This window comes from Panulirus ornatus, chromosome 5 (genome assembly GCF_036320965.1).
Source record: "Panulirus ornatus isolate Po-2019 chromosome 5, ASM3632096v1, whole genome shotgun sequence".
NCBI classification, from domain to species: Eukaryota; Metazoa; Arthropoda; class Malacostraca; order Decapoda; family Palinuridae; genus Panulirus; species Panulirus ornatus.
Window position 1 is genome coordinate 8269743 of NC_092228.1, and position 21019 is coordinate 8290761.

The window sequence follows — 21019 nt, forward strand, 5'->3', positions numbered from 1 at the left end:
TATGGTGATTAAGGATATCGAGTCAAAAGACTGCATTACGTAAAATTAAGCGCTTAATTACATAATAATTATAATTATATTAATATGTTAATCATTCGACTAATTGCACGAATTTTAAGGTTTTGACCACAGATTCTTATTCAGCAGAGGTAAAAGGATCTATGCTGAAATTGTAGGGAAAATCTATTTTTTCAAAAAAATCAAGAAAAATCCAAGGCAATAGCCTTGGCTAATATTTGGCTCAAATTTTCAACTTGTTCAGATTTTAATGAAAATCTGCGTATAAGTGTTATTCTATATGGTGATTAAGGATATCGAGTCAAAAGACTGCATTTCGTAAAATTAAGCGCTTAATTACATACTTAAGATTAATTATAATTATATTAATATGTTCATCAGTCGCCTAATTGCACGAATTTTAAGGTTTTGACCACAGATTCTTATTCAGCAGAGGTGAAAGCATCTATGCTGAAATTTTGGGGAAAATTTATTTTTTCAAAAAAATCAAGAAAAATCCAAGGCCTTGGATAATATTTGGCTCAGATTTTGAACTTGTTCAGATTTTAATGAAAATCTGGGAATATGTGGTATTCTATATGGTGATTAAATATATCGAGTCAAAAGACTGCATTACGTAAAATTAAGCGCTTAATTACATAATTATAATTATTAATATGTTAATCATTCGACTAATTGCACGAATTTTAAGGTTTTGACCACAGATTCGTATTCAGCAGACATAAAAGCCTCTATGCTGAAATTTTGAGGAAAATCTATTTTTTCAAAAAAATCATGAAAAATCGAAGGCTATAGCCTTGGCTAATATTTGGCTCAGATTTTCAACTTGTTCAGATTTTAATGAAAATCTGCGTATAAGTGTTATTCTATATGGTGATTAAGGATATCGAGTCAAAAGACTGCATTTCGTAAAATTAAGCGCTTAATTACATACTTAAGATTAATTATAATTATATTAATATGTTAATCAGTCGCCTAATTGCAGGAATTTTAAGGTTTTGACCACAGATTCTTATTCAGCAGAGGTGAAAGCATCTGTGCTGAAATTTTGAGGAAAATTTATTTTTTCAAAAAAATCAAGAAAAATCTTGGATAATATTTGGCTCAGGTTTTCAAGTTATTCAGATTTTAATGAAAATATGGGAATATGTGGTAATCTATATGGTGATTAAGGATATCGAGTCAAAGGACTGCATTTCGTAAAATTTAGCGTCTTAATTATATACTTAAGATTAATTATAATTATATTAATATACTAATTTCTGGACTAATTACACGAATTTTAAGGTTATGACCACAGATTCTTATTCAGCAGAGGTAAAAGCATCTGTGCTGAAATTTTGGGGAAAAATCTATTTTTTCAAAAAAATCAAGAAAAATCCTAGGCTATAGCGTTGGCTAATATTTGGGTCAGATTTTGAACTTGTTCAGATTTTAATGAAAATCTTGGAATATGTGGTATTCTATATGGTGATTAAATATATCGAGTCAAAAGACTGCATTACGTAAAATTAAGCGCTTAATTACATAATAATTATAATTATATTAATATGTTAATCATTCGACTAATTGCACGAATTTTAAGGTTTTGACCACAGATTTTTATTCAGCAGAGGTAAAAGCATCTATGCTGAAATTTTGAGGAAAATCAATTTTTTGAAAAAAATCATGAAAAATCGAAGGCTATAGCCTTGGCTAATATTTGGCTCAGATTTTCAACTTGTTCAGATTTTAATGAAAATCTGCGTATAAGTGTTATTCTATATGGTGATTAAGGATATCGAGTCAAAAGACTGCATTTCGTAAAATGAAGAGCTTAATTACATACTTAAGATTAATTATAATTATGTTAATATGTTAATCAGTCGCCTAATTGCATGAATTTTATGGTTTTGACCACAGATTCGTATTCAGCAGAGGTGAAAGCATCTATGCTGAAATTTTGAGGAAAATTTATTTTTTCAAAAAAGTCAAGAAAAATCTTGGATAATATTTGGCTCAGGTTTTCAAGTTATTCAGATTTTAATGAAAATATGGGAATATGTGGTAATCTATTTGGTGATTAAGGATATCGAGTCAAAGGACTGCATTTCGTAAAATTTAGCGCTTAATTACATACTTAAGATTAATTATAAATATATTAATATACTAATTTCTGGACTAATTACACGAATTTTAAGGTTTTGACCACAGATTCTTATTCAGCAGAGGTAAAAGGATCTATGCTGAAATTTTGGGGAAATCTATTTTTTCCAAAAAAATGAAGAAAAATCCAAGGCTATAGCCTTGGAAAATATTTGGCTCAGATTTTGAACTTGTTCAGATTTTAATGAAAATCTGGGAATATGTGGTATTCTATATGGTGATTAAATATATCGAGTCAAAAGACTGCATTACGTAAAATTAAGCGCTTAATTACATAATAATTATAATTATATTAATATGTTAATCATTCGACTAATTGCACGAATTTTAAGGTTTTGACCACAGATTCTTATTCAGCAGAGGTAAAAGCATCTATGCTGAAATTTTGAGGAAAATCAATTTTTTCAAAAAAATCATGGCTCAGATTTTCAACTTGTTCAGATTTTAATGAAAATCTGCGTATAAGTGTTATTCTATATGGTGATTAAGGATATCGAGTCAAAAGACTGCATTTCGTAAAATTAAGCGCTTAATTACATACTTAAGATTAATTATAATTATATTAATATGCTAATCAGTCGCCTAATTGCAGGAATTTTAAGGTTTTGACCACAGATTCGTATTCAGCAGAGGTGAAAGCATCTATGCTGAAATTTTGAGGAAAATTTATTTTTTCAAAAAAATCAAGAAAAATCTTGGATAATATTTGGCTCACGTGTTCAAGTTATTCAGATTTTAATGAAAATATGGGAATATGTGGTAATCTATATGGTGATTAAGGATATCGAGTCAAAAGACTGCATTTCGTAAAATTAAGCGCTTAATTACATACTTAAGATTAATTATAATTATATTAATATGCTAATTTCTGGACTAATTACACGAATTTCTCGGTTTTGACCAGAGACTTTTATTCAGCAGAGGTAAGAGCATCTATGTTGAAATTTTGAGGAAAATCTATGTTTTTCAAAAAAATCAAGAAAAATCTAAGGCTATGTTATATATATAGCCTTGGCTAATATTTGGCTCAGATTTTGTACTTGTTCAGATTTTAATGAAAATCTGGGAATATGTGGTATTCTATAAGGTGATTAAGGATATCGAGTGAAAAGACTGCATTTCGTAAAATGAAGCGCTTAATTACATACTTAATATTAATTATAATTATATTTATATGCTAATCATTCGACTAATTTTACGAATTTTAAGGTTTTGACCACAGATTCTTATTCAGAAGGCGTAAAAGCATTTATGCTGAAATTTTGAGGAAAATTTATGTTTTCAAAAAAATCAAGAAAAATCCAAGGCCTTGGACAATATTTGCCTCACATTTTCAACTTGTTCATATTCTAATGAAAATCTCATTATCAGTGCTATTTTATATGCTGATTTGGCCTGAGCTTTGGAGGTGTTACGGTGTCTCATCGGCACAGACGGTTCAGAGAGTCTTACCTGGGGCCATGTCTCCAGCTCCTTCTCCTCCTCCTTTCCATAGGTCAGGCTGGGACCGTCATGTGTTGGACTGTTCGGTCTCACCTCCGCCCTTCGACACGGGCTCTCAGTAGGTCAGCCCTTTCCCCTGGACACGGTCTCTCTTCGGGTCAGCCTCATCTCTGGACACGGCCCATCTTCAAGTCAACCCCATCTCTGGACACGGCCCCTATACAGGTCAACCCCATGCTTGGACAATACCCTTCACAGGGTCATCCTCCGTTCCATGGACACGGCCCTCATGACACCACGGGTAGGGGCAGGTGTCACAGGGCCAGGGCAGCCAGTATGCCACAGATCTGTGCCACGGACCCTGAGCCACAGCTTCAGATGTGGGATACAGAGTTACAGTACTTCAGACGATTACAGAGGAATAGATAAAAATGAGATGATAACAAAAGATCAGAAGAGTGTCGAGCTGAGAATCTCATGCTCTCATATTCATTGTGCCTCATTTTCACATTTTCGGCAGTCGAGGTCAACGTTCATCTGTGGCTGGCCTCCTGACCTTCGCCAGACATGCATGTTGCAGCGCGGCTCATGCATGGGAAAGTGTTTGGCATATCAGGTTATAACTGCTGGGCCATAGTTATGATAACAGGTTATCATAATATACGAAACTGGCTGGTTCCTTGTGGATTTATTAATACGGCCCCCTTGGGCGCGCCGGCACGACCTTGAGCATGACCGTACGACCCTTGAGCACGACGGAGGAGCCCTTGAACACGACGGCACGACCTTGAGCATGACCGTACGACCCTTGAGCACGACGGAGGAGCCCTTGAACACGACGGCACGACCTTGAGCATGATCGTACGACCCTTGAGCACGACGGAGGAGCCCTTGAACACGACGGCACGACCTTGAGCATGATCGTACGACCCTTGAGCACGACGGAGGGACCCTTGAACACGACGGCACGACCTTGAGCATGACACTACGACCCTTAAGCACGACGGAGGAGCCCTTGAACACGACGGCACGACCTTGACCATGACGGAGCGACCCTTGAAAACGACGAAGCGACCCTTGGAACACGACGGGGTAGACCCTTTAAACACGACGGTACGACCCTTGATTACGTGCTTAAGGGTCGCACCGTCGTATTCACGTTGGCAACACCACACGTACCGCGTGACAAATATCGTAGGCCACAGAAGATGTTTTGCTGATCGTCCGTCGTCACGCAAGGTTGCCTTTGTCACACAGTTACGTTGGCAACGCATATGATACTGCTGTACCCACACGGGGATTGTAACCGTGCAAAGTATCGTAGCTAGGAAGGACCCTCTGCGCCACAGGTATCGTAAATGTTTACCGTAGATCAGTGCCAGTGGTGGGTATGTGTGTGTGGGGGGGGGAGGATGATGCTCCCAAGTTGTGGCACTCGTCCATCTCGGGGGGCCAGTGTTGGGTAAGAGGTTGTTGGTTCACCAGTTGGGGTCTATAGGTTCTAGGGCCATAGGTTTCAGGTCTAGGTCCGCCAGGTCCCAGGTCCAGGGCCACCACCAGCTTTTCAGGTCGACTCCCTCATGGGCATCTGACAGAAGAACGGGTGGAGAGATGGTCAAAAGAGGAGGGAGGAAGTCGTGAAGTAGGTGTGTGTGTGTGTGTGTGTGTGTGTGTGTGTGTGTGTGTGTCCCTACCTGTTAAAGTGCGAGTAATGAATGGACAGTAGTAGTTACTGCTGGAACGTCGGAGGCCGTGTCTTGGGAGTCTACCTGAGACAGAGTGCGGTCCCTGGGTAGCAGAGGGAAGGAAGGATTGTACGGTAGGGAGTCTGGAGGGTTAGGATGAGGGAGGCAGTGTGAGGGAGGAAGGAGTCAGGAGGGTAAGGGTGAGGGAGGCAGTGTGAGGGAGGAAGGAGTCAGGAGGGGTAGGGTGAGGGAGAGAAGTGTGTGAGGGAGGAAGGAGTCAGGAGGGGTAGGGTGAGGGAGAGAAGTGTGTGAGGGAGGAAGGAGTCAGGAGGGGTAGGATGAGGGAGGCAGTGTGAGGGAGGAAGGAGGGTTAGGAAGAGGGAGGCAGTGTGAGGGAGCAGGTAAAGCCAGAGGGATGGCAACCACGTTGGAGAAATTAATAAAGGATTGTTTATACAGAGGTGGAGTGAGGGGCAGAGGACTGGGTTATTCATGAGATGGTTAAGACAACAGGGGCGGCCGGTGGCTGGGTGTAAGGGGCGGCCGGTTGGCTGGGTGTAAGGGGCGGCTGGTGGCTGGGTGTAAGGGGCGGCTGGTGGCTGGGTGTAAGGGGCGGCCGGTGGCTGGGTGGAAGGGGCGGCTGGTGGCTGGGTGAAAGGGGCGGCTGGTGCCTGGGTGGAAGCCTGCTGGTGGCTGGGCTGGGGGCGGCCTGCAGTGTCGAATCCTTAACTCCACTTTTTTTTTATTTTCTGTTAAAATCATTTTTTTTTTTTCATTGCCCGATATAGCACGGAACCTGAATACTATGCCTTGTTCTATCTACCGCCCATCTAACGGCCCATACACTTCCCAGGGTGTTCTACCAGTAGTGCACCTGTAGATCGAGCTTAACGAAGGGGTATATTAAGTAAAAACGCTCATATCACTAGGAAAAACACGGAAGCCCGTATGACAGGATTGATACGGTTGTGAGACGGGGCCCCCTCGATTGTAAAATTCCCTGCCCGTGTGTATCAATGGGTCTTTTTACAGATGGTTGAGTACACAAGAGTATGGTGACCCGACCCGGGGGGCGTGTCTCTCACCACACAAGGGTCTCGATGAAGTAAGCTGTTGATTGGATGGTTATCATGTACTGTTGTCCGTTGACGTAGACGACTTGCATTGTACGGAAGGAGCGTTTGATGAGAGAGAGAGAGAGAGAGAGAGAGAGAGAGAGAGAGAGAGAGAGAGAGAGAGAGAGAGAGAGAGAGAGAGAGAAGAGCTGCTGTTTCTGGGGCATGAGTTCACCTGACGTTTTAGGGTCATTCTCTGCCGTCGTGAGGTCATTGGGGATATGGGGTCATGTGCTTACCTCGCGGCGTCACATGGACAACCCCGGGAGGTCATGTGCTTCCCATGAGGGGGTGGGGTGGGGGGGTGGGGTCATGAGTTTTCACTCGCAGGTCATGAGGATGACCATGGGGTCATGTGGTGAGACTCATGAGTGGGGTGGGCAGGTGAGGGAGGCCAGAGGTCGGGCTCAGGTAAAGTGAGTGTGAGGAAGTATTATTGATCGCGTGATGGCACGTGTAACGCACGTTGTTGACCCACCATCTGTCTCTGCCTGGTCCCTGGCTCCTCACTGGCTGCTGCGACCAACCCCCCCCCCCGTCTCCCGAGCCCACTGCCTCTAGCCCACGACCAGTCAGTCCTCTAGCCCCTTTATTGAACCCTTTGCCTTAAGCCCCTGAAGCTAACGAGAGGCAAATGGTTCAATCCTCTTCTACCTTAGTTCCTCCACCTCAAGATTACTACCCTTCCGGAAGCCAGTTGCTTCGCCACTCCCCAGCGTCAGTACACAGTGCACGGTCAGGCAAGTACTGGGTCTGGGGTTTACACTACCAGCACTGGGTTTGTAGCGTCACTCTCTGGTAGCAGTACACGCGTCCTGCACATCTCTTTGACAGCGACCTAACACTGTGGTGCAGTCACTCTTGACAGCCAGCATTAGTCCATTGTAATTATCTCATCAGGTATCTGCCCTCAACGCCGTGCAAACCTGTGTGGTATAGATAAGGTCGTAGACGAAGCACTGAGCAGTGGGATGACTCGTGTGTGACGAACTTTGTGGCCATGCTCGCACGATTAACACCATCGGCGTGGCCAACTCACCTAGTGAGATAGTTAGCGAGCCCACTGGCCCACGGACACGAAGGCCCTCTGTGCCTGTAAACCTCCACCAAGTGCTACCTGGCTCATTACTTTCTGGTAGGGACTCTGTAGTACCTCATTCCCCACAGTCTCCCATGGGAGGAGCCCCATGTTATTCTGGCTCCTGTCTCTTCGGGAGGACCATCATGAGACATCGCCAACGCCTCTTTTCCTCGGCAGCCTTAGCTACGCAACTTACGACCCTGCCTTCTACAGCACATAGCACAAACGGCAACTGCCCACTAACTCAGGACCTTGGCCACGCCTCCTCCCTTCTGCAGAAGCTCCACAAGACCCACCGTACACAGAACTCTCCCACGGAAGGCCTGCCTTACCACACCTCACACCTGCATCGTCGCCGACGGGAATCCTTCCAAACCTTACCTCGCATGACCTCGTCTCACGTTCTACCCAAGTCCCGCCCCGACTGCAGTACCTCGCCTCGAGCTTCATCGTCGTCTCTGGACTGACCCAACAAAGCAGTATGTGTGCTGCTGCTGCTGTTACTGGTGTACTCCCAGCTTTCCTCACCGGGAACGAAAGAAAGACGTAATTGCAAAAAAAAAGAAAGACATACCGAGGCAGATTGAGCACCGTCTTCAGCAGGGCGAGCCAAGTACCGTCTGCTGCACCACCCTGCCAGCATCACGCACGGCGCAGGTTAAGGCAAGGCTGATGAGGAGCGGGCTCCTGGGCGGTGGGTGTACACGTGTGAGTAATGCTATGTAGAATGCGTAAGTGAATTTGCATAATAATGTGACGACACTTTTGTTAATGTTAACGGTAGAGTGTGCTGCCCCGCCAGCCGGTAGTGGGCCGCCCTTCGGACTTATTATTCTACAGCTTACTTCATTACCGCTCCCGCCTCTCCTCCTGCAGCTCTGGGGGCCCTGTCTTAACGTACGTGTGTGTGTGTGTGTGTGTGTGTGTGTGTGTGTGTGTCTGTACAACTGCTGAGGGTCGGTGTCCGAAGTTTGATTGTTGGCTGCATGGGAAGTGTCTCCTTTGTGTGTGTGTGTGTGTGTGTGTGTGTGTGTTGTCGGAAGTGGGGTTAGTGTGGTGTGTGGGAGAATGTTTGATGTGGAGAGTGAGGGGGAAGTGGGGGGAGGAGGGATGTGTTGGAGGGGGTGTGAAGGCAGAGTGTGTTGGAGGGGGTGTGAAGGCAGAGTGTGTTGGAGGGGGTGTGAGGACAAGCGTGTGTTGGAGGGATGCGAGGACAGTACTAAGTGTGATGAGAGAGAGAGAGAGAGAGAGAGAGAGAGAGAGAGAGAGAGAGAGAGAGAGAGAGAGAGAGAGCTTTTTTGGAGATGGTTAGTGACCCCCCCTCCCTCTCCCGTTCCCTTCAGATCCAGTAACAACCACCGGATACGTGAGGGAGAAAATAGACTGTAGGCTCGACTCAGTAAAAGATATATATATATATATATATATATATATATATATATATATATATATATATATATATCATCAACATCCTTGAACAGGCCTATTTAGTGATGATTGATATTAAAGTTATATTATTATTATTATTATTATTATTATTATTATTATTATTATTATTATTATTATTATTATTATTTTAAGTAAACAGACAGAGAGATAGATATGATAGACCGGTTGTTGAATAGATAGACAGACGTTACGAACCGTGGGGGTGAGGGGGAGGGGGGTGGGGTTAGTTCACGCTGGCAGAGCGGGAGGTGGCGGACGGACCCAGGGGTCGATCCCCTGCAAACCCAGGCATTCATAACGAATTTCATGCAAATATTCCCATGACCTGAACACACTGGGTTTGGCCAGCTTAGCTTAGGGCCATGACCTGGGGATGGCCAGCTCATGGCCACACATCTCAGCCTGAGCAAATTTCACTATTTCTTTTTTTTTTTTTGGGTGTGGAATTAAACCTGGTATAATTTTCTCAGTTGTCAACATTAACGAGATGATATACGCTGCTTTGGTGGGTCAGGATGACCAGTGAGGACAGTGTGGTGGGTGTGGACCTGTGAGGACAGTATGGTAGGTGTTGACCAGTGAGGGTAGTATGGTGGGTGTTGACCAGTGAGGACAGTATGGTGGGTGTTGACCAGTGAGGACAGTATAGTGGGTGTTGACCAGTGAGGACAGTGTGGTGGGTGTTGACCAGTGAGGACAGTGTGGTGGGTGTTGACCAGTGAGGGCAGTATAGTGGGTGGTGACCAGTGAGGGCAGTATGGTGGGTGTTGACCAGTGAGTCTGGTCGGGTGAGTTAGATGGGCAGATCACGTGATACGGGCCGTTTGAACTAGTTTTCCTTCACTTACAAACACCTGCCACCTCCCATCCCTCCACACCCACACTGTCCCTTACACAATTCCTTCCACACCCACACTGCCCCTCACACAGTTCCCTCCACACCCACACTGCCCCTCACACAGTTCCCTCGACACCCACACTGCCCCTCACACAGTTCCCTCCACACCCACACTGCCCCTCACACAGTTCCCTCCACACCCACACAACCCCTCACACAGTTCCCTCCACACCCACACTGCCCCTCACACAGTTCCCTCCACACCCACACTGCCCCTCACACAGTTCCCTCCACACCCACACTGCCCCTCACACAGTTCCCTCCACACCCACACAACCCCTCGCACAGTTCCCTCCACACCCACACTACCCTTCCCACAGTTCCTCGTCCAGTTCCTTTTCCTGACTGTAAACTGTGGACTGTAATGATAAGGTAACTGGTCCTGCAGTATGTTCAGTCATGCTCTAGTTATGAACTTGTATGTTCTTGCCATATCTATGTTGTTCTATCCTGGTATGTTCTTGTTATATCCTGCCATGTTTTTGTTATCGTGTTATATCCTGGTATGTTTTTATCCTGGTATTTCCCGGTATGTTCTTGTTAATGTCATGGTATGTTTTGTCTTCTTGTTATACCCTGGTATGTCCTTGTTATCCTGTTATACCCTGGTATGTTCTTGTTATGTCCTGCGCTGGTAGTCCATATGTGGCCTCCAAGTGGTCCACATGTGGCCTCGAATGGTCCACATGTGGCCTCGAGTGGTCCACGTGTGGCTCCTAAGTGGTCCACGTGTGGCTCCGCGTGTATGGCGTTCCCTGTGACCACCCGTGTTGTCCTAGTCTATATTGGCCACACTAGGCCACCCGTCGTCTTGACCTGCGACCCATGGGTCCATGTTGGCCACACCTGGCCACTCGTGTTGACCTGTTATACAAATACAGCTTAGGAAAATACCCTCTGACGTTGATGATCGACCTTCCATGACCCCCTCTTACAATCCCCACCCCCCACCCACAATTTCCCCTTCCCACAGTCCTCACGCCAATCCCTCCCTCCCTCCCTCCGTCCGTCCCACAGTCCCCCGCCGTAGTGCGAGTATAATCCCAACCTGACACCCGCACATTTGCCCGTCCAGGGAGGACTGTGGTTTCGGCGTCCGACGTGATCCTGTTGATGGCCCTTCCGACACCTGTCCTCGTATCCGGCTGTTTTCACCCGAGGCTCGTGGGGAGTTGGGTGTTGGGGTTGGTTATAGGGGGAGACCAGGTCTTTGTACCGGGCTTTTGTCGTAGGCCAGCAGACCATTTGCTGTAGGCCAGCAGGCCATTTGTTCTAGGCCAGCAGGCAATTTGTTCTAGGCCAGCAGGCCATTTGTTCTAGGCCTGGAGGCCATTTCGTCATCATCCCACGCTATTTAACACGACAAAGGGGCGAAAATGTGTCGGCGTTTTGTGCCTGTGGCTCGACGCTGCTTCATCGCGGTGATTCGAAGTTCATACCATCCCGCTTCGAACCGTTTCGAACGTTAGTTTGATTCCATTAACCAGATGGTGCGACCTCTGAGTACGACGGCATGACCAGTTAGGCATGATGGCCTCACCTTCTGACCTGACCTGACCGTCGTGCATGCGGAGTTAAGTAGGAATGATTTTTGAGAGTGTTTGAGATGGTAGGGTTGACTCGCGTGGTAGTTGTAACTTTGGTAAATGTTCTTCCGAACCGACGAGGAGATGCAATGGACGATTTTAGGCGAAGAGGCGAGTGTCTCGGGTCTGGTGAGGTAAGGGGATCGAGGTGCCTTGGTTGGGTGAGGTCTAACGAGGTGCCTTGGTTGGGTGAGGGCCTCGAGGTGCCTTGGTTGGGTGAGGACCTTTTTTTTTTCGAGAGTCTGGCGAGGAAGGTGATCTGGAGCAGCGAGCGAGCCAGGAGGAGGTCCGGTGGAGGTAAACCTGCAGGAGAGAGACAGAGAGGGACTGTCATCCTTCAGTCTAGTGAGGAACGGTAACAGTTAACACCAGACGAACGCCAGCATCGCTACGCCGCAAGACGCCGCCAGCCAGGTAATGTTTAATGATGTTACCGGCCACCCGCAGCCCAACTCTCCCTCCCATCATCAAACATTCACCTTTGGTGTACACATTAGCCGCCAATTGTTGCCCCCTCTCCCCCCCCCCCCCTTTCCACGTCTGATCTCTTCCCCTTCCCACCGAACTCCTTTCTATACCGCCGCGTTCTCCTCCACCCCTCAGCATCACCCCAGCCCCCCGGACATCACCACCGGACGGACGCCCATTCCTTGGGACACCCTCCCAGGGGCGACGACACCCCCGGATACTGACCCACCTTGTAGCATGTTCCTCGCACACCCCTACGTAGAAACCTCATTTTATCAGAGAGAGAGAGAGAGAGAGAGAGAGAGAGAGAGAGAGAGAGAGAGAGAGAGATCAAATGCAGAGAAGAGCAACAAAGCTAATTCCACCGCTCACGAGGAAAGATACAGCCAATAACGCAGACTTCGAGGAGCTGGGACAGAAGCTCCCAAAATGCACACAGATATCGTGTCCATAACTCACGAAGACACCTTCATGTTGGATGGAGGCGATACAGCGATCAGAAATGAGGTTGTACAGGTAAAGAGAATAGGATGTCACAAGCGATGCCATGTCTTTGTTTCGAGCCTTAGAATAATAGAACGCTGGAATAATCTATGACCAGACGTTGTCAAGGTGAAGACCATGAACGTGTTTAAATCACGTGTGGACGTACACTTTAAGGGTATCAGCAACGAGGGAATAGGAGTGTTGGCTGAAGGACGATATAATATGCCTTCTTGGGTCAAATCCGTTATTCTGTGTGGTTTAGAACCAAACATCTACCCTCGCTAGAGTATGTGGCGGCTGAAATAAGATAAAGAGAAAAGTCCTTTACAGTGATATTTTCTGAGGAAAGAAAACATCCATGTCATCTACTCTTTTTTTTTTCTAGTAAGTGGTGTTCCTGCCAAGCTTTTTCCTACTGGCCTTTGTACGGAAGGGAGAGCAGTGGTGGATGGGGAGGAGCCTTCTACTTTACTCTCCTGTCTCCATCTATATAGTGGTGGGTAGGGAGGAGCCCTCTGCTTTACTGTTGTGTCTCCATCTGTAGTCGTGGGTGGAGAGGAGCCTCCTGCTGTACTCTCCTGTCTCCATCTATATTGTGGTGGGTGGGGAGTAGCCTTCTGTTTTTCTCTCCTGTCTCCATCTATATAGTGGTGGGTAGGGAGGAGCCTTCTGCTTTACTCTCTCTCCTGTCTCCATCTATGGTTGTGGGTGGGGAGGACCCCTCTGCTTTACTCTCCTGTCTCCATCTATGTAGTGGTGGGTGGGGAGGAGCCTTCTGCTTTACTCTCTTGCCTCCATCTATGGTTGTGGGTGGGGAGGACCCCTCTGCTTTACTCTCCTGTCTCCATCTAGGGTTGTGGGTGGAGAGGAGCCCTGTGCTATACTCTCCTGTCTCCATCTATGGTTGTGGGTGGAGAGGAGCCCTCTGCTTTACTCTCGTGTCTCCATCTCTGTGGATTATAAATTTCGGGTGCCATTTCTGTCTTCCAGCAGGTAAGGTCGTCACGACCCGGCAGGTGTCCATGTACCCTCCGTCCACCAACCACGCTGACACTATCCAGCCCATTCCTCCTCCCCTTCACTCAGTCATGTCCTTGTTAACCTCTCGTGCCCTATCCACCTTTCCCTGCCCTACCTTACCCTCTCAGAATGGCCTTCTTCTTCCCCCTACCTCCTCCTCTTCTCATGCCTGGCCATCTCTCCTCCCCCCTCTGGCCACCTCTTCTCTCCCCTCCTGGCCACCTCTCCACTCCCCGCCTTGGCCACTCGCCCCGCCCGGCCACCTCCCCCACACACAACATAATTAACAATTTACTCAGAGTTCCCTGAAGGAGGAATTATCCCAGCGGAGAAAAATGACAGCCACTCAGAGATTCACCTGTGGTGTTCCCTGGTATGTGACGACTGGGCTGGTACAGGTATGGGTGAGGTACCGGGCTGGCTGGTACTGGTATGGGCGAGTGACCAGAGTGGTCGTGTTGTGTAACTCCTCCCCTCTCTCCACGTCAGTTGTGTGGGCTCATCATAATGTTCCCTGTTATTAGTACACTATTGAACTTATTGTGTAATTCCTCGCATATCTTTAAATCATCCGCTTGAACACTTCCCTCCGAATCCCCTGGCCTCATCAGCTGCTTATGAACTGACGACGATTCACTCCTGGTGAACCTGTTGAAGAAGCATATACTCGTCCAGTATATCCTTATCAAGGTTTCTCTTTTTATTTCCTTGTTGCTTACCCTGCTACGCTCATCTCTAGCAATTCCTACTATCTCCCAAACCCTGGCTGGCTGTAATGATCAGTAACCATAGTACATCCTAAGCTCTTTTTCCTTCTCGACGTCTTCTGCTGTACCACACCTCTCCCTTGATTAACCTTTTCCTCCATGTAGAAAGCTACAAGTCACTCATGTCCCAACTCCCTTCCTTGGACTCTTCACAGAAGCTGTCCACAGGAATAGATTCGACTGTCTCTCTCTTCCACAAAAAAAAAAGGGAGTCCATTTCCCACTTCGTGTTGGCATCGGAACTGTTTAGTTCTTAATTGGTTTCCAGGTTTATATATGTCTCCTCTTTGTGCCTGGTGTCACCACCTCTGGTCGTTGAACGCCCCCGTTTAACAAGTGATCGAACGCCAGCATGACATGATGGCTCTTTCTAAGTAGTGTATGACGTGTGATATTCACAGTATCACCAACACTACTACTACTCACAAGTGAAGATATGTTGAGATGTAGTAAAGATAACTTATCAGTGCTCGTGTGCTCAAAGTCATACGCCGGTGCGGGACATCTTCCTGTATAGACTCTTAAACACCTTGTGTCTCCCTGACTTGTCCGCTCCCCCTCCCACTCCATGAGAATCCACATTCTCCCCAATCTCTCTCTCTCTCTCTCTCTCTCTCTCTCTCTCTCTCTCTCTCTCTCTCTCTCTCTCTCTCTCTCTCTCTCTCTCTCTCTCTCTCTCTCTCTCTCTCCTGTTGTGGTGCAGGCGAGGGGGCTGTCGAGGTGCTGCTGGCGAGGGACTAGTGTGGTGCTGGTGAGGTCATGGTGTGGTGCCGGCGAAGTACTGGCCTTGTGGTTGGTGTGGGACGTACCAGTGAGGTAAATGGTACCATAACCACCCCTTTCCTTCCTCCCTCCCTAGCCTTCCACTGACGAACCCCTTCCCTCCCATACATGATGTAAGCCAGGTGAGACAACCCCACCCCTCCCTCCTCTACCCCTCCCTCCCCCACGTCCCGGGGAAGGACCATCCCTTTCCCCCCAACTTCCCCCCCCCCCCCACGGCCCAAGGGAGATTACCCTCCTCCCCTCTCTCCTCGTCTCGTCCCCTCCTCCTCCACCTCCTCCTCCTCCTCCTCCTCCACGGCCCGGGGTCACCATCATCGACAACTGGTAAGAACATCTCTCTGATGGTTTCCCTCACGTTCACCAGTCATTATCCCTGCTCTCCCCTCCCCCAACAACCCCACCTCACCACCACTCCCTCCATCACTCGCCTCCTCCATCACTTGCTTCCTCTTCCTCCCTCACGATGGTATCAGCTCGAACAATTAGCAGCAGCAGCAGTAGTACAACAGGAGATATAGCAACAGTAAACCAGTAACAGTAATAGCTGGAGCAGTAGACCAGCAACAGTAACAGCAGGAGCAGTAGACCAGTAACAGCAACAGCTGGAGCAGTAGACCAGTAACAGTAACAGCTGGAGCAGTAGACCAGTAACAGTAACAGCAGGAGCAGTAGACCAGTAACAGTAACAGCTGGAGCAGTAGACCAGTAACAGTAACAGCTGGAGCAGTAGACGGCAACAGCTGGAGCAGTAGACCAGCAACAGCAACAGCTGGAGCAGTAGACCGGCAACAGCTGGAGCAGTAGACCAGCAACAGTAACAGCAGCAACGGAGGGAGAGATGCAGGTCATTAAGGCAAGACCAACATCATTACTGAAGCTGAGCCGCGTCACCAGCTGCCCCCGTGTGCCACACCACCACCCTACCACACCACCATACCCACCATGTGCCACACCACCGCCCTACCACACCACCACACCACCGCCCTACCACACCACCACACCCACCACCACACCACCACCCTACCACACCACCATACCTACCAACACCCTACCACACCACCACACCCACCGCCCTACCACACCACCACACCCGCCACCACACCACCACACTCACCACCACACCACCACACCCACCACCACACCACCGCCCTACCACACCACCACACCACCGCCCTACCACACCACCACCCTACCACACCACCACACCCACCACCACACCACCGCCCTACCACACCACCACACCCACCGCCCTACCACACCACCACACCCGCCACCACACCCCCACACCCACCACCACACCACACCACCACACCACCGCCCTACCACACCACCACACCCACCACCCTACCACACCACCACACCCACCACCACACCACCGCCCTACCACACCACCACACCCACCACCACACCACCGCCCTACCACACCACCACACGCACCACCACACCCACCACCACACCACCGCCCTACCACACCACCACACCACCACCCTACCACACCACCACACCCACCACCACACCACCGCCCTACCACACCACCGCCCTACCACACCACTACACCCACCACCACACCACCACACCCACCACCACACCACCGCTCTACCACACCACCACACCACCACCCTACCACACCACCACACCCACCACCACACCACCGCCCTACCACACCACCACCCTACCACACCACCACACCCACCACCACACCCACCACCACACCACCGCCCTACCACACCACCACACCCACCACCACACCACCGCCCTACCACACCACCACACCACCACCCTACCACACCACCACACCCACCACCACACCACCACACCAACCACCACACCACCGCCCTACCACACCACCACACCACCACCCTACCACACCACCACACCACTGCCCTACCACACCACCACCCTGCCACACTAAAACACCCTGCTACACCACCGCCCTACCACACCATCGCCTTACCACACCACCACCCTGCCACACTAACACCCCACTACACCATCGCCCTACCACACCACCACACCACCGTCCTACCACACACTACCACCCTACCGCACATCTTTAACACACTGTGTATACCTCTCTGTGGTACGTTCAGACGAATCTAGTCTCTGTGATGAATGAGTTTCGTAAACTGAAATCAATTCATGACCTCAGCTTATCGTATTGTACAAGAACGGCTTCGGAACGTTTGGCAAGCTTTAGCTGAAAAGAGTACGATGGGAGTGTGGGGGAAAGAGGGAGGGAGGAGGGAGTGGGGATGTTCCATGAACCGTTTTGGGGAGTAGGGAAGGGTTAGAGGGAAGGGGGGGGGGGGTGTGGGGTGTTCCATGAACCATTTATGATATACCCGTGACGAATGCGTGGCCACCAGACGGAGGCATCCTCTACCACAGAGAGGAACCACGAGAAGCCCGGGTTCGAACCCCCTAACTAGGAACAAGCGGGGGAGAGGCGGAGGGAGGGACCGGGTGAGCGAGCAGGCTTTGACAACATTACCGGCCCTGGTAGGGTGGGTGAGGGAGGAGGAGGCATTGTAAAGAACAATTATCACATTATCAATTATCATATAATTGCGGTGATAATTCGCGTGGAGACTGAGCGCGTGTGTCGCCAGGGGGGGTCACGCGAGGCAGGATGTGGGTCGTTGGCGTCAATTACCTCAGCGCGTGATGACCGTATGCGAATACGGGGAGGTCCGACCAATCGCCGCCCCGCGCGTGCGGTGACGCAACGACGGCGGAGGGTCGCCATTGGTCGCGCCTCCCGGCGGGGAAACTTATGACGGTGACGTCATCGTGATCGGTGTGGCGGTACACAGCCCATGTGGGTGTACCGTATAGTGTGTGACGGTACATAGCTTGAGTGAGTGGGTGTACCATGAGCAGCGTGACGGTACTAACTGTGGTCCGGGGTGGGTGTACCTTACACTGACGGTACACAGCCCAGACGGGTGGACCTTTCAGTGTATGACGGTACATAAGCTTGGATGGGTGTACCTTACCCTGACGGTACACAGCCCAGGAGGGTGTACCTTACACAACCTAACGGTACACAGTCCAGTTGGGTGTACCTCCCACAGCGTGAAGGTACACATCCCAAGCGGGTGTACCTCCCACAGCGTGACGGTACACAACCCAGGTCCTTGTACCACACGACTGATCCTCCTGCTTGATTTACCAAGTACGTCAAAGTATTAGTGTAAGTTGATAAAGTTGTGTGGTGTAAATCTAATTGATAAAGCAATAATTTGTCTGTCTATCATCCAGTGTTAATTTCTCGATGGCATTTGTCGAGAATTAAAGTGTTGGCAGGAGTTGCAAAGTATAAAATGTTTGATGGAGTGCAGTGTGTTAATTACTGGCAGGAGTTTAAAGTGTTGGAAGGCGTGAAGTGTATTTAGAGTTGGCAGAAGTGTAATGTATAAAGTGTTGGCAGTCGACACCCAGCGTTACAAGTTTCACCAGCACCAGAGCGCTACAACCCTCACACACACCCCCCTCTCCATAACTACAATCCTCCTCCATCACAACTACCGCGGGCAGAAGGCTACAAGGCTATTCTTCCCGCCCACCTTTCTCCCCCTACTATATCTACAATTCCCACCACCACAGCTGGTGGTGGTGCGGGCAGGAGGCTACAAGCATCAGACAGTGCGCGCGGGAACCGTAAGTTTGGCCCGAGTGTGATTTAAGTATCGGCCGCAGGTGTGGCGCGCCCTAACCCGGAGTTATTGATACCCAGATCCTTACTCGCCGGATTTAGAGTCTAAAGTGAAATATTTTCCGGTGTGCCGCCGCCTCCCGTCTAGAAGAGCCGAGCTAATGCCGAGATTTGTGCCACGCCCACCCGCCCGCCTGCTGCCGCCTCTTGCCATGTACCCGTTGCTTTTGTGACTTGATTAATTCTCCCATACGATGAAGACTTTGTATTACGTTTGGAAATGGGAGAAAAGAAAATTGATTGATGATATGAACATTTTTCCTCTCAGAAAGAAAATAAAAATGCAATTTATGGAAACGCCAATTATTAGTTGGTTAGGAATGTCTGCCTGATGTATGATGTGTCGCATGGGATTATATATATATATATATTTTTTTTCTTAATCCAATTATTTAGCTCCAGTAAATCACATCCCAGTGTATTAAAAGAGAAACACGTTATTTATTATATACTAATATTTCGAAACTCGCCGGGGGGGCGGGGGATTGAGATCACAGGAGAGCAGTTTTGAAATTTATTAAAAGAAAAATAAAAACACTTTAAAGAGACACTGGTAACTCCGAAAGATGCCAACTAGTCAACTCGCCAATTTATTGACGACAGAAGCTGTCTGAAAAGTTGGTAGAACTTAAAAGGTTAATTAATGCAGCTGGATCCTGCACAACTTGACGACGATGTTGTTAGAATGTGAACTGCAGCATGTGGCTCCCCCTCTTGTGTCCTGTTAACTGTTGAGTGTAAACATTGATGCAGATATTATATATATATATATATATATATATATATATATATATATATATATATATATATATATATATATATATATATATTCCTATGAATCCAGAGGGTAATGAAACACAATAAGTTCCCAAGTGCACTTTCGTGAAATAATCACATCATCAGGGGAGATACAAGAAAGAAATATAACAGTCAGTTGATATACAACGAAGAGACGTAGCTAGGGCGCCATTTGGTAAACAAGTAACCGTTTCTGTTACCCCAGAACCTCTGTAAAGGCTCCTGCATCCCAAAGCTGCGCTACTTCCAGTAGCAGGGAAACGTAGACTCCCCTCTGAAGTGAACAGTCAGGTCAGTCCCACCAGAACAGGTCAGCCCTGCGAGTCAGGTCAGCGCGGGGGGGAAAGGGGTGTCGTCGTAAGCAAGCCAGGCTCTGCAGGGCGTCCTCACACGCGCATTAAGGCGTGAGAGCGTTTCCCTGTTCCCCCGACTGCCCCCCAGCAAAAATTCCCCCTCCCGCAAATTAACACACGCCCGATCTTCCCTCCTCCCTCCCCCCCCCCCTCTCCTACCCCTCCCCCCTCCCGTTGCTCATCTTAGGACATGTTGTGGATGTTGGTGCGCGGGGGAGGGAGGGAGGGAGGTAAGTGCGTGTGGGGTGGAGGAGGAAGGGAGGTAAGTGAGGAGGGGGACATGGCATGCCCCTCCCCAGAGGACCATCAGCTTGGGTATACGTCGTCGCCAGCGTGTGTGACGCCTCCGCTCGTCTGTATGTTGGTCTGTGGGTCTGTCACCTCTTGCTCGTTAGTATGTTCTCTCCTGCCCTCGACAGCCACTCTGTCTTTGTGTCTGTCTGTCTCCCGGCGTTAGCCTTTGCCTCTGAATGTCTCTTAACTTCACCAGAGAACGAGGCCAGGTGAGGACATTCCCTCAGAGGCCCAGTCCTCTGTTCTTAACGCTATCTTGCTAACGCGGGAAATGGCGAATAGTATGAAAGAAAAGAAATATATATATATATATATATATATATATATATATATATATATATATATATATATATATATATACATATATATATATATATATATATATATATATATATATATATATATATATTATATATATATATATATATATATATTATGTTGATCCATGCCCGTCACACACACACACACAGAGAGAGAGGGAGAGAGAGAGAGAGAGAGAGAGAGAGAGAGAGAGAGAGAGAGAGCGTATGCACCACCTGTGGGAGTATGTCTTCTGTTCTAAAGTATAAAGAAATAGATCAGGTGGGAGGAACACTACGGCCCACCTTAACCAGCCCAGCGCTAGTGTGTGTGTGTGTGTGTGTGTGTGTGTGTGTGTGTGTGTGTGTGTGTGTGTGTGTGTGTGTGTGTTTCGTTCCTATAGCACCACACCCGCGTGTGCTGCCCTTACCCCAGACCGGCTACACCTCACCCCCTCATACCACTGTGGTACAGACGTCTACAGGATCGTTCCCCTCACACCACTGTGTTGCAGACGTCTGGGGGCGTCCCCCTCACACCACTGTGGTACAGACGTCTACAGGACCGTCCCCCTCACACCACTGTGTTGCAGACGTCTGCAGGGGGCGTCCC

The 21019-nt window shown here is 48.4% G+C and overlaps 1 protein-coding gene across 3 annotated transcripts in view; it reads left to right on the forward strand.

Annotated features, from left to right (window-relative positions):
- Window positions 1-21019, forward strand: part of LOC139748051 (uncharacterized) — a 239275-nt gene that overhangs the window by 87621 nt on the left and 130635 nt on the right. The window contains exon 1 of one of the 3 annotated variants that reach the window (XM_071660631.1): window positions 17786-18122. The exons of the other annotated variants lie outside the window; for them this stretch is intronic. Within the exon in view, the coding sequence (XP_071516732.1) occupies window positions 17909-18122 (214 nt within the window). The 5' untranslated portion in view covers window positions 17786-17908. Of the gene's footprint in view, window positions 1-17785; window positions 18123-21019 lie in introns of those variants that run through there. 3 annotated transcript variants of the gene reach the window in all.